The sequence below is a fragment of the Talpa occidentalis genome, unplaced genomic scaffold (genome assembly GCF_014898055.3).
Source record: "Talpa occidentalis isolate TD23 unplaced genomic scaffold, MPIMG_talOcc4v2.1 talOcc4.4, whole genome shotgun sequence".
Lineage (NCBI taxonomy): Eukaryota > Metazoa > Chordata > Mammalia > Eulipotyphla > Talpidae > Talpa > Talpa occidentalis.
The window spans coordinates 95943970-95957801 of record NW_023604295.1 but is presented as its reverse complement, the minus strand read 5'-3'; the positions used below and the strand labels follow the sequence as shown (position 1 = coordinate 95957801).

General features: G+C 37.3%; 1 protein-coding gene across 2 annotated transcripts; it reads left to right on the top strand.

Annotated features, from left to right (window-relative positions):
* Nucleotides 1-283: 283 nt before the first annotated feature.
* Nucleotides 284-10509, top strand: RNF7 (ring finger protein 7). 2 transcript variants are annotated; one of them, XM_037525864.2, is made up of 3 exons: nt 284-515; nt 3823-3870; nt 5460-10509. In XM_037525864.2, the coding sequence occupies exons 1-3, from the start codon at nt 341-343 to the stop codon at nt 5576-5578; spliced, it is 342 nt and encodes a 113-aa protein (XP_037381761.1). In that variant the 5' UTR covers nt 284-340; the 3' UTR covers nt 5579-10509. The 2 variants fall into 2 exon arrangements, with proteins under 2 accessions (XP_037381761.1, XP_037381762.1); XM_037525865.2 differs by having other exon boundaries at nt 290-508; nt 5460-5556.
* The last annotated feature ends 3323 nt before the right edge of the window (nt 10510-13832 follow it).

Genomic DNA, 13832 nt, shown 5'->3' with positions numbered 1-13832 from the left:
CAGGGCGCGTGGCTCCGGCGCCGTCGCCGCGCCGGCTTTCACCACAGGGACACTGGGCAGCGCCACGGCCCGACCTCAGGAGACTCGCCCCCCGGCCCTCCGCCCCGCAGCAGCCGCAGCGCGCCGCCGGGAGCAGAGGGGCGGGGGAAACACGTCCGGGCGCTGGCGTCGGTGACGTCACTGGGCCGCGCCCGCCAATCGCGGGCTGTCCCCGTCGTAGGCTGCGCGGGGACCCGCGGCCTGCAGGCGGCGCTGTGGCCCGTGGGGCGGCCCGGACAGCCGCCATCGCCGCCCGCCTCCCCGGGCCCAACGTCTCCGCCGCCGGCTCCGCGCCGCCGCCATGGCCGACGTGGAAGACAGCGAGGAGTCCTGCGCCCTGTCCTCTCACTCCGGGAGCGCAGGCTCCAAGTCGGGAGGTGACAAAATGTTCTCTCTCAAGAAGTGGAACGCGGTGGCCATGTGGAGCTGGGACGTGGAGTGCGATACGTGCGCCATCTGCAGGGTCCAGGTGATGGGTAAGCGCTGCACGCGAGGCCCGGGCCCCACTGCGGCCTCCGCGGGGCCGGCTCCGGGAACGGGACGGGCGAAGGCTCGGCGTGACCCTTCTGCCCGGAGGAGGTGGGGGCGGGGTTCGCCCTGCCCGGGAGCGGGAGGACCGGGGGCCACGCCCGTGGTGGTGTCGGTCCGAGGACGGCGGCCGCCAGTGTCCCGGGGGGTCGCTCAACAGGCGCCCAGCTCGGGGGCTGGCATTCTAGGGAGTGAAACGGCAGTAGGCAGAGGAATGAAACAAGGTAATTTCAGGTAGAGATGGGAATGACCAAGAAAATAAAACTGGGTGAGTTGATGAGTGCGAAGAGGAACCACTTGGGTCTGTGCGGCCAGCCCCGGACCCATCTCTAAAAGCAAACCGCGACGGCGTCAGAGGAAAGGCCCTGTTTGCAGGACACTTGAATGCTGTGGTCACGGAAGTGGTGCTCTGGAGTCTTTTTTCACAAAAAGGACATAGTTATGCCCTCGAGAGACAGGGAAAGGAAGTGTCTTTAGCCATTGCCTGTCTGTATCAGTTACTGTTTTTTCTGCTCGCTTCTAAATGTGGGTGATTCAAGACATTTAAGATTGGTGGGAATTGAAGAATGTCAGCCTTTATTCGGAAACGTAAAACTTTGCCTTCCTGCCCACTACGTACCCATCATAGGATGCCATTTCCTGGAGAAGATAACGATACTGTCCTGCTCTGCGTCAGGCCTTTGTGGAAAACTTTCTCTTACAAATGTGTCTTACTATATTCTATGATATATTGAATTTAAATGTTGGACTAAGTGAAATCGTTCGTCCCTTTTACTTTTTGTGGTTTCTGTTTTGACATTTCATTTTATTGAAAAAGAGCTGCTGTTTAAATGCAAGACGTATATTTTTTAAAGGTCATTTAAAACTGTGAGCACATCTTACGGTTTCTATAGTTTGAAAACGTTCCATAGTTTCAAACTATAAGAGAATTGTTCTCCCTGGAGGGATAAAACTGTAAACCTACAAAAAGAAAGAGATTTCTCTATTCGCACTCTTTCAGTATGCTATCTTTGAGTTTATTTTTTACTTTTGAAAGAACTTGATTTCAGACCATATCCATTTATTTGCACATTAGATTTTGAAAGTGTACCTAGTAAGCAGTATAGCCCCTTTCCTCACCCCTTCAGAATTAGAATCAGTTTCCACTTTGGGTGGTGTTTTTTTAATCCAGGCAAAAAAAATTTGTGCATGTGTTTTGTTTTTGTTGTTACAGGATAAGCTTTACTGAAAATTTTATCCACTAAATTCCCTTTAACCTAAAAATAAGAATATTTTCTAGAAGGCATTTTATTTCTTCCTCCAAAGAAAAAAAATTTAATAATAAATAGAAATGCAGAACTTGAAATGATGGCTGAGGTTTTTTAACAAATAAACTTTACAGGAATATTTAAAGTAAGTCAAAGTAAAAGCTATAAATAGCTCAGATTCACATTTACTTTCTAATTCCAGCCGAGTATTCTGCTACAACAGCTGTACTTTGGGTTCAGGAAAGTATTCTGAACTAGAGCTTTGGAGGTGTTAAAATCACTTAGTGGCCAGGTGAAGCAGAGAAGGGAGTTGTTTTTCAGACTTCCCAATTCTTTCCCTAGTATCATTGTAAACGTATTGCTGTTATTGTACTCCTCAGAAATGTATTGTTTTAGATATTAGGAACATCCCCAAGAAACTTAATTTGAAACTTTAGGAATTTTTATTGATTTAAGCCAATTTTTGATAATGAACTTAAACCAAAGCTATATTGGTTTATATAATTCAGATTGTTAGAGTCTACATAACGAGCCCTCTGATTCTATTACCCAAATAATTCTAATTTGGAATTTGTCCCACATACCTAAATGATTTATTGTGATTTTTTTGATCCAAGCTTTGTTGGCCCATTTTGGTGTAATTGAAAAGGCTTCCTGGTTTCCACTCTCTTCCCTTCATTCTGAAGGGAGTACATGGCATAGTGAGCAGGTACTGATGAGAAAGAGGAGAGTAGATTTGCTAGTACTGCCCAGTTATAAAGAACCAGAGTAACTCATCATTACGCTATGTTAACTTGGATATTTGACATAACTTTGGAGCCTTATGATCACCAACTAGTTCTGTGAATGGTCAGAACTAGAGTCATGTCTTCGCTGTTGTATCTGGATCCTTATGGCGTGTAGCTGTTTGCCTATCTACTTCTCCATTTCCTGGTGGATTAGGAATCAGACTTGGACATTTTGGTGTTCCCAGTATATAATTTCTTGCACAAGGTCGATGCTTAGTATTTGTGGAATTGCATAAAGCCTCAGGAGGCAATGGTTGTTTTTAATCCACACTGAAGAGGCCAGGCTAGGCCTACTGTGAGGCTGGGAGGAGGAAAAAAAAATGCCTACTCACAGTCCAGTATAATAAAAGAAGCAGGCTTCACCTCTACCATGTGTCTGTTTTTTACAGAATTATTTTTCCCCTATTTATGTTAAAAACTTATTTTTACCCAACTATCTTCTCTTCAGCCAGTGAATGAAACCATTTCATTGGCCCCTAAAAAATTCTGCATTACCTCCTTCATCAAGTAAACCGAAGTACAGATCAAATTTTGAAAATGTCTACTTTATTCTTTAGGTTTCTGTTCCCAGTGTTTATTCCCAAGTAATTTATTAAAATACTTTGCCATTGTTGGATAAATACTTTGGATTCAGACTTACATGTTAAGGGAGCATTTTTCTTAGAAAGAATGAAGAACCTACTATGTGTGTTGGGGGGAGTTAATTTTGATTTTGATAGAGATTATGCAGTCATTTAGTTCAAATTTTTTTTAAAGTAAACAGTAAAAAGTCCTATTTCTGGTAGACTTCAGTATTAGTTTCTGGCTATCCTTCTAGGGTTTCTGTAAGTATGTGTAATATACATGGCTTATTTAAAAGGGAGTCTTGAAAGGAAGCTACTTTTAAGGTTGAGCTATGTGAGTGAACTTACGATTACTTCTAATATAGTGGAGAATAGCATTGTTTTCTCTGGTGATTGCCTCTACTCTCAGGACGTCTATCAGAGTTTGTAAAAATGGAGGGTTGGTAACCCTTATGAAATTGCTCCTGGTCGTAAGTAAGTTAGTAGAGTACCTTTTACTTTATTCATCTTTAAACAGTTATGTTCAAATGAGAAATAGTATGAGTCTTTTATCTCCATCTCTAGCCCTTTGGGCTTTTATTTGACTTTGAAGAGTCTGGGTTTTTAAAAATTGCTTTTTGAGCATCAGAATGAGAATTGCTATTTGTTTACTTTTAGATGCCTGTCTCAGATGTCAAGCTGAAAACAAACAAGAGGATTGTGTTGGTATGTTGTAATTTTGTTCTCTTGCTTTTTCAACTGAAGGTTTTCTCTCAGTGGGGATGTTTGAATTTGCAATTAAGATTGACTTTATCAGTACACAAAAATAAACTGTAAAGTAGTGATCCATTATTAATGTAAAATGTGTTGGTTCTCCAAAACCTTTGATGGAATTATTCTGCAGGTCCTTTTATTGCCTATAATTAAGAAGAATGCTTATATATTCCAGACATGGCTATAGTAAACATTTCAATAATCAATAAAGATATAATTCTTGTCTAGTAGGAAAATTATAAGGAATTTGCCAAGACCTTAAAATTTTTACCATGTTATTGGTCGGGTGGTAGGATTTTATTCTAATAAAGCATTTCTGTTTGCAGTACTTTTTTAAGGTAACAGTATTTAATTTTTCAACTTTGGTAGAAAAATTCTAAGTCTCAAGATTATTTTAGCATATAGTTTGTATATGGAATTCTGTTATGTCCCTTATTGTCTGGAACTAAGAAAGTTGTCTTAGGCTAAATATTTTAAGCAATTCAAAGATTTGTATTTCCTAGTTCTTGAGGTCTTCACTTCTACATTGCTATATATAGAAGGGTTTAAAAGTTATCGTGGAAGAGAGGCTGACTTTGTATTTGTGTTTGCATTGTTTATATACAGCATCTTAGTAAACATTTACACAGTATTTTAAACAGTAAAAATTTAAGCAGTAAATCCTGTTTCTTCCTCCTTAAACATTTAGAATTTTTCCTCCTTCCTGCCCCCACAGTCAGTTTTCTTAAGGTTTTTTTTTTCTCTTTGTTTCTATTTCATGTATTTTATTGTTCTGTTACCATATAACTTAGTTGGTGAAGCAAAGGACAAATGAAGCCCATGTTTGAGATTGTGTTCCAGGTTGTGGGAGATTACCCTTGGTTTAAAACTTTTCATTCATACTGCTTTTTAAAAAAAATTAATTTGGTATTGTGCTGTAAGTCGGCTTTTTTTTGATCACAGAGGGACCTCATTTGCCTTCATTCGTTTGTCACATAAGTAATGACACTGATTGTGGATGACACAACAAAATTCATGACCACTACTAGTAAACAAGTAGGTATTTGTATAGTTGATAATGTATAGAAGCTTGTCATCTGCTTCTCATAGCCTTCTGTGACCTGGAAAGATTTAAAACTCATTATAAGGTGGTAAGTAAAAACAGGGAGGGCATTTTTTTATAAAATAAAATCCAAGTGGTCTTTAAGGGTCAAGTGTGTGACTGGAAAAGTCTGGGATCTGAGGACGACTCTAATCCTTTAATCTCTAGCTTCAGTAAGACAGTATGTGGAATTATGTGGTACTGGAGACAAGGGCATCACCCATAGGTTGTAGAACAGTGATGAAAAGTCCCTCAAATGCAGTGCCTTCTCTCATTTCTTAATTGTAATTTGCACATTTAAGTGTCTATTTCTTTATAAATAGAAAAAAATTATTTAGACCAATTAACTGTATTCAGGATTATGGGCTGTGACGATTATTCATAATAAAATAAACTATAATTTGAGCTCAGTAGTTTAAATTGAAATATGTAATACCAGATACTCTTTTTTTCCTTTCAGTCGTCTGGGGAGAATGTAATCATTCCTTCCATAACTGCTGCATGTCCCTGTGGGTGAAACAGAACAATCGCTGCCCACTTTGCCAACAGGACTGGGTGGTCCAAAGAATTGGCAAATGAGAATGGTAGAAGACTTTCTTAATGCAATTGTTTGAAGCCCTGGTGGATCTTGTTATCAGACATCCTCAAAGACTAGAACACTCCAGGGGACTTAATTCTTCAAATAGACAAAGATGAATCTGGTCCTTTGGACTCATCAGAGGCAAGGTTTTTAGCATTTTGTCTGTTTTATCTTAAGAAATTCTCTACAGTTAGGAAGATAATTTATTAAAGATGGCCTTTCCTACCTCTATCAAGTACTTTGAAGTGCTATAAAGGAGGAGAGAACTACAAATTAAATGAACTTTATAATTTACTTATTGATAACCAAGGGGCTATGGAAGCAGCTCTATTCAGAAGAGAGCTTTTTGCATGCTTATGATTGGTTGATGAGTTATTAAAAAAGCAATATTATAGTAACAAATAAAGTACAGTTTAAAACTCAATTCTTATCCTTAATTTCTTCTTAATATTTATTTTTGGCGGGAAGGAGGACGATTCATGAAATCTTTATTTGCTATGATAATTTTAAGTTTGAACAGTAAACAGGGTAAATAAAATTTAACCTTTGGGCTAATGGGATTTCAATGGTCTCTTAGGTCATCATCTTTTATCTTCGAATTATGAAGAAAAGTAGGTCTATATTCACCTCACTGTTCAATCATTGAGTGGTAAAAGAAGTATTTTCAAGTTCTGCTCAGATTAGGTTGTAATTCAGCTGTGATTTAGTTGGAATGTTAATGAGGGAAAAATGTTTACCACTGTAGCATTGGATAAAAAAGTTTATTTTATTATACAATGGTTTAATAAATGTTTTGTTCTGTTTGTTTCATTTGAGCTATTGTAGTTTTATATGTAATATTTAATGTTAGTTTAACTGGTTGCCAAGTGAATGCTTCATTTATTTTGAAAAAAGTATATACCTTTCATTTAGTAACAATAAAATGTAAAATTTATTATCTGGAAGCATGTAAGTGCCAGAAAATAACTTAAATTTTATCAAACTCATTCACATTTAATGGAAGCTATTTTGTAACAATTTAAAGTTTTTCATAATAGAGGCTACTGCTATGAATTAAAAAAATTAAAATCTTAACCATTCACTTCTGTTGTTTCAAAATTTGCCAGTCAGAATCTTAAAAGCCAAAAAAAAAAAATCTCAAAAGTCTAAGGAATGTTGACACACAGAACAATGTTTTTTTTTTTAATGTAATAGCAGATTAGAATTCTGTGGTTTTGCATTGACTACTATTAATCAGATTTCTCTGGATATTTTTGCTTTATATATATTTTCAAAATTGTCAACTGAAAAAATGAATTGTTTGACAATTTGAATGTGTTTATCATTGTGCAATGAAATATTTTAGCAGCTTTTTGTTTGACCTTTTAAAAAGGTTGTATCCATAAAATGTGAACCAAGTATTTGGCTTTGCAGTAAAGAGAGAAATAGTAAGAATGTCGAGTTATTTTAGTCAGTATGACAGTATGTGAATGAAATGTGAAGGATGGTGGTAATAAATTGATTTCCCACTCAGCAAAAGTACATGCCCACCACCTAACAATGCTCTGTTTCTATTCTACATCAGCTTCTGAGGGTAGAGGAGCGGGGGAACTGGGACAAAGGGGGGAACTGGGACAAAGCACCACTGAGCCTGCCCATCCTGGGATGTTATCAGCTCATCTGCATAACCATCTGAAAGTTTAGTACATATTGTTTCATCAGAAAGAACACACTATGACATTTAATTATGAGTTCCTCTGCAAAAGTTAAGCATTGAGAAGGTTTTTCTTTCCATTTCATTAAGTGATGTTGGATTTTATTTTACTAGTGTTTTAGAAAAGGAGTGTATTGTTAGCAATTTAATTTTCCATCCATGCAAGATACATTCTTTCTGTTGTTGCTTTTGTTTTGTTCTTTATCTACAAGTTGCATCCTTGTGACAACTGACATCTAAGTCAGTAAATCTCACCCTGTTAAACCCATTGCTTCCCTTATATTAAAAATATGTTCCATTTTCTATACTGAAGTGAGAAATTCATAAATGTCTGCACACAATTAAAATGTATAATTAGAAATAAAATAATTTATTCATTTATGTTTCAGTATGTAAATGCTTGGGCATAGTTACTCAAAAAGACATAATGAAGTAGTCTGAGGCATATGTAGAGGTGTGTGTGATCACTCCATGTGGACAACAATGTAGACTGTTGAGACTCAGAAACACGAAGTGATTTCCATTGATGATACTTTGTCCCTCCAAGATGATGAATATGCTTAGTAAAGTTCTCAACCAGCGTACAATCTTTTGGTTCACATGTTAGTTACACAATTGTAAACTTCAGTGAATTTTAAAGATGTGTGAAAGAACTTAAAGATGTTCAATGAATTTTAAAGATGTGCAAAAACTGATATGTTAAAAGAAGTTAGGTTGTAAAATAATCTAAAAATTTTTTTAGTACTTAAATAGACATTCTAACATTACACAGGATACTGAATTATATTTCATCGTGTGAGACCCTCATATATTACAAGACACACTTTACTAGACCCACCCCAAATGTCAGTGGTGCCATCAATATTTGTGCTATCCAAAGAAAACTCAAATTTCTAAAACAACCTCTTTCAAGGTGGAATTGGCTTATGTGGAAGCAGTGATTTAAATGCTTATATGGGCTATTACCATATACACCTTGCCACAGTCGCCCAGAAACATTTTAAAATGGCACAGTACAAAATACCTTCATTAAAAGGTGCAAAGGGTTAGAGTGCTCTCCTAAAAAAGAGGTCATACAGCCAAATCTTGCTGACTTGTGCACTCTTCTCCAGAGGTGTGAAAACTCTTAAAATAGGGTTTGATACCTAGTACACACACTGTTGGTGAATATTCCCTGGGTAGTCTTCCAGGCCTTCAGAATTGTTTCATTTAACTTAATCTAAAGTAGAACTCTTTAGAATCAGGGAAAAAATTAAGTTCCTTTATAATTTAGTAGACGACTTATAAAGTAGACTTTATAAGTTTAATAGCTAGGTAGCTATTAATAAAATAGAGTATTATAAAAATACTTTGATGTTTAAATTACTACCAAAGTCTAACTGAGTGATGAACATGGTATGTTCTGAAGGGAAAATTAGGTGTGTTTAGTAAGCCCTTATTTAAAAAATATTTTAAGAAAAAATATTGCTGATATAAAATATTACTGATTTGGATAGAAGGAAAATTGGAATTAAAGTACAAGTGTATTTTTTAAATAAGCTATTTTTTATTGAACATTTAAATATTATGACAAAAATACATGAGAGATGTTTGCGTAGAACTTTTGCCATTTTTATATCGTTGGGTTTAGTCAACAAATAGGTCTTAGGGGGAAAGTATTTTGACGCTCAGCTAAGTGGCTGACAGTTGAGTGTCTAGAGCCAAGACACCTAGATTTGAATCCCAGTGCCATCACGCCCTCAGATACCTCATGTACAATGTAACACCTACCTCTGGCTCATTTTGAGGACTGAAGACTAAATGGATTAATACACACAAGACACTTGAGAAAAGTTTCTAGCACATAGTAAAGGCTACTGTTACTTCGTTTTAGTCATTTTCGGAAGTTCCTGAAATAGAAATGTCCCTTTAAAAATAATGTGTTTTTAGAGGTGGGGTAAAGCACTCCTATTCTCAAAAATTTGAAAGAACATTAATTGTAAACATGTTAGATTACTTGTAGGGCTGTGAGGTTCTGCAAAGGATTGTAGCGCCTTAACGTCTTGCCTGTTACTAATTTGTCAACATGATTTCCAGATTGTCTATTAAGAAAAGGCTTAGTAAATGTTGAGTTCTCGTTTTAATTTTAGCTTTTCCATCTTAGCATGAAATTCAGGGGTATATTTTTGGACCACTGATTTTGGAGATAGTCATCTGATTTTAAAAATTAATCTTTCTTTTACAACCTTTAGAGCAGGCATTTCATTTATAATCAGCCTGCTGCTTTTTCTTATCTATGCACTTGATAAACCTGAGTCAGTGGTTAGAACCTGTTTTTTCTAGGTTGGCTGCCAGCAGACTTTCCCTGGGTTATCTATAGCTGTGAAACAGCATAGTGTAAGGCTATAATTTGGGAGTTCCTCTGCCAGATTTGGAATTTTGACTGTCATTTACCCGCTGTGTGATTGTGCACAAAATCGTTAACTTCTTGGCTTAGTTCTGCAAATTAAGTGGGAGTAACTTTACCTACCTCATAGAGCTGCTGTGAAGATTAAATGAGTTAATAATACATCTTAACTGACCTATGGCAGTGCCTGAAGCAAATGCTCAGTAAATATTAGCGATTATTATAGATCACTACTGTATTTGCTGAGCTCTGCCTTCATTCTAGAATGGCCTTTTTAAAAAGTGTATTATTTGCAGTGGTGCTCCTTGTGTAGCCACAAACTGAAGAACTGTCAGCATGAGCTTTTAAGAGTGTTTTTCAGCCTTTTTTAACTGCCTAAAAACCACATTCCCCTCAGCCACAATGGGCTTACCCACATGGTTCCTAAAGTTGTGTGTGCATAAACAACAGGGCAGAGAAGAGAGTTGGTAAAAGTTGCCCAGATGAAAATCTCGGTTACTAAATGTTGGAACTAATTAGGCACAGACAAAAATGTTCTATGCTATATGCATCTTATCCTAGCTTCCAAGGAGATACCTCCTTAATACTTAAACTACTGAGTCATGTAGAAAATGCAAATGACTTATTTGCACCAAACGTTTAGAGTAATCAAATTCTTGCCATGAATGTGACTTTATAAATACAAAATATCTATCTAGCATAGAATAGGCTTTGTGCGCTTGGTATAATTGTCATCTAACTCATCCATCTTCATTGTAAATTAACCTCTGCTATACTAATTCCTGCTCTGCCTTTTCTAATTTTTATACAAATTTATAGTTTACATTTTAATAAGAATTTATTATTTATTGCTTGCCTATATATATATATATATATATATATATATATATATGAGGTTTTGCCATCATTGTAGAAAGAATTTAAATACAAATAAGCTATCTATAGAGAAATGCAGTATCTGGTTAGGGCTTGTTAGCTGTACAACAGAATAGAAATGTAGCAAAGCTTCTAAAAGACATTCCTCAGGCACACAATCACTACAGTATACACAGTATATGGCTACAAGAAGCATTTCTTGTGTGGATTATGAGGACCCTGTTTCTATTTTATTTAACAATATGCAGTATGTCTGTGTTCCATAGCATTTTGGGGAGAGGAGGGTGTCTCTTTGAAATATATTGCCCACTTTGCTCCCACTTCCTTTCAATTCCACTCCTCATACCCTTATGCCCACATAACCTTTGCCTGTTTATAACCTTTACAGGGCAAGCAATGGGTCTACCTGTTGACAGCCCTCTTAAAGAAGAAAATAACATTTAAAATCACTTTTTGTGGTATAGATCTAAAGGTAACTACTGACCACATATAGGTTTTGTTTTGGGTTTTTTTTACATAGAAGAACTGGGATATAGACCAGAGGTCAAGGGTAGGTGAGTGAGGGGATTCACCAGAGACAGAGTCGGGAGCACAACGGGCAGATCTAATGAAATATGCTGCTGAGGGGAGCAATGGACGAGACAGGAGAGGTCTGCTGTGCCATGTGGGTCAGAGCCATGGCCGGGGATTAAACTCAGGCCATAGTAGTGATAGCAATAAGACTTAACCCCTGCACCACCAGGGAGGCCCCACATACAGATCTTTTAATCAATTGAAATAAAATTTAAAATTCAATCCTGTAGTCAAATTAGCCACATTCCAAACACTCAATAGTAATGAGGCAATTGGATATCACAGAGTAGGACATTTCTACATTGAAGAAAGCACTAGACAGTGCTGGGGTAGATCAGCCTTTTATAGATCTACTCTGTCAGAATTTAAAAATCATGGACCCTCAGTTACATTAGATTCTCTTTTAAATGATTTTTCTACCTTGGGTGCATTACGTTGGCATTACCTGATATGGGTAACCAGATATCACCTCAATTAAAAATAAATGGTGGTGGGAATTGTATGGAGACTTATAACCAAGATGAAAACACATACATTGTACAAAAATGAAAAATGATGTAAAAAATATACGAAATTGAAAAACCAAAAATTAAAAAATAAATAAGTTACTTATAAATAAATAAATAAATAAATGGCCTTTCTTCCTTTTCATTCTCTCCAGGGTCTTTGTAGAGGTAGCGACTGGGCCTGACTCACCATGGGTGTTGACAGAGATAGTGCCACATGTGCAGCAATTCCTAGGCCAGCACACACCACATCAGCCCTCTGAGTGAGCTCCCTTGTTGCAAAGGAGGGTTTTTACCCGAGCAGTGGGAGGCAGGTGAACTGAAGATGCCACTGTGAGAGGTTGGTGACCAGTGTAGGGATCATTTGCCACTGGAAGTCTCACCTCCCAGGCGGCTGCCAGGATCGAGTTAGTGAAGGTTCCAGGTGTGAAGCAGCTGGCAACAGGAGTAACCTCAGTGGCAGCCACAAACCATCATAGCTTGCTGGCCACTGTCCTGGAGGACATGAAACTGATGTTAGCCAGGTTTTCAAAGCAACCATGGCATGAACTACCAGCAGAAGTTTCTCCCGGGTTCTCAAGATTTATGATACAGATGCCATCACTTTTCCTTTTATAGATATATTGTTCCATGTAGAAGTCAAGGTTGGTGCCACCCACATGGCTCCTGCTGCATGCTCCTTCTTCATTCACCATATATCAAGGACTCCACACATTTTGAAAGTTTTCCTTCTAGGGATTATTAAGTCAAAAGGAAAAAGAAAAATACAAAATAAGGGATCAGGGAAAAAAATAACAATCTAAAAAAACACAAAACAAAAATAATCAGACAACTATAAATCAGAGACACTGCAGGGGAAGGAGAAGGATCAAAACAAGGGTGGGAGGAGCTCAAGGGACTAAGATGATAGTGCATGGCTGAACTGGTAGTGGAAATTTTATGGGGACTATACCTGATATAAAATATATACAAATAAAGAAATTAATTATATGAAAAAAAAAGGAAGTTTTCCCTTCTAGTTATGATAGGAGCCCAGAGCAACTACGTATGGACCCTGCTCTGAATAGCTGGGAAAGCACAACTTATCATTTTAAACTAAGTTTAAATAGCTGCTTTTGTGTCCTTGATAGATGTATGACAGTAGTTCTTAACCAGGGGTGGTTTGACAATGTCTGGAGATAACTATGATTTGATAGCTGGGGATATGGGTGCCAGTAGTATCTAGTGGGTTGCCCTGTAGTGTACAAGACAGTGACCCCTCCCCACCAACAGAGAATTATCCAGCCCACACTATCAGTGGCACTGAGGCTGAGAAACCCATGTAATTTATATACATTTTGATAATATTTTTGAAGAGTTAGAATTCCCTACTAGAAACTTGCTAAAATACCAGTAATAATAATAGAACTTATCTAGCACTTATGATATACTACATTCTCTAAAAGTTTTATGTATATTATCTCAATTAATTCTCACAAAGATCCTTTTCTATTCTTATAACTTTTTACAGCAAAGGAAACATAGGTACTAAGACGTGGTAAGAACTGAATTTTGTACCCTTCAAATTCATAAGTGAAACCCTAACTCCAATATGATGATATTTGGAGGTCAGGCTTTTAGGAGGTAAGATTAAATGAAGTCATAAGGACAGGGTCCTAATCTGATAGGATTAGTGGCCTTTACGGAGAAAAGATTTCACTCTCTATATTTACTAATAAAGACATGTGAGGATTTTCTAGCCACCAGAACTATGGGAAAATAAATTTCTTTCTCTAAGTCACCCAGCATATTGTTATGGCCATCAGAGCTAAGATACATGACCAAGGTTACAAACTAGTGAATGGAAAACACAACACGAACCAGGCAGGGTGGTTCTAGAATCTATGCTCCTCACCACTAGCTTGTGCTGTTTCAATAGAATGCCTAATTTGAATAAATTTTTGTCCAAAATTGCTTTTCTAAAGTTTGCTCACATATTTCCATTTTCAGCACCATAATACTCCAAGCTAACCTCTTTATTTACAGTTGTGTTTTAGAGCTGTATGTTGTTTTCAACTTCTAAGCCATTTCACTGTATTCTCGTATATTGCTTCCGTATCTGTTCTAAATTCAAATCTTCACATAATGCAATGAGAGTTTATGTTTGTTTTAAAAGAATAAGAGCATATGAAGAGATCATTGGTTAAAATATATATATGTTGTAAAATGTTTGGTGCATT

Bases quoted from the DNA above. Each gene is read 5' to 3' on its own strand.
- RNF7 (XM_037525864.2), top strand. From the start codon at position 341: ATGGCCGACGTGGAAGACAGCGAGGAGTCCTGCGCCCTGTCCTCTCAC. The intron at 516-3,822 runs GTAAGCGCTGCA...GTTTACTTTTAG, and splicing joins CTGCAGGGTCCAGGTGATGG to ATGCCTGTCTCAGATGTCAA. The intron at 3,871-5,459 runs GTATGTTGTAAT...TTTTCCTTTCAG, and splicing joins CAAACAAGAGGATTGTGTTG to TCGTCTGGGGAGAATGTAAT.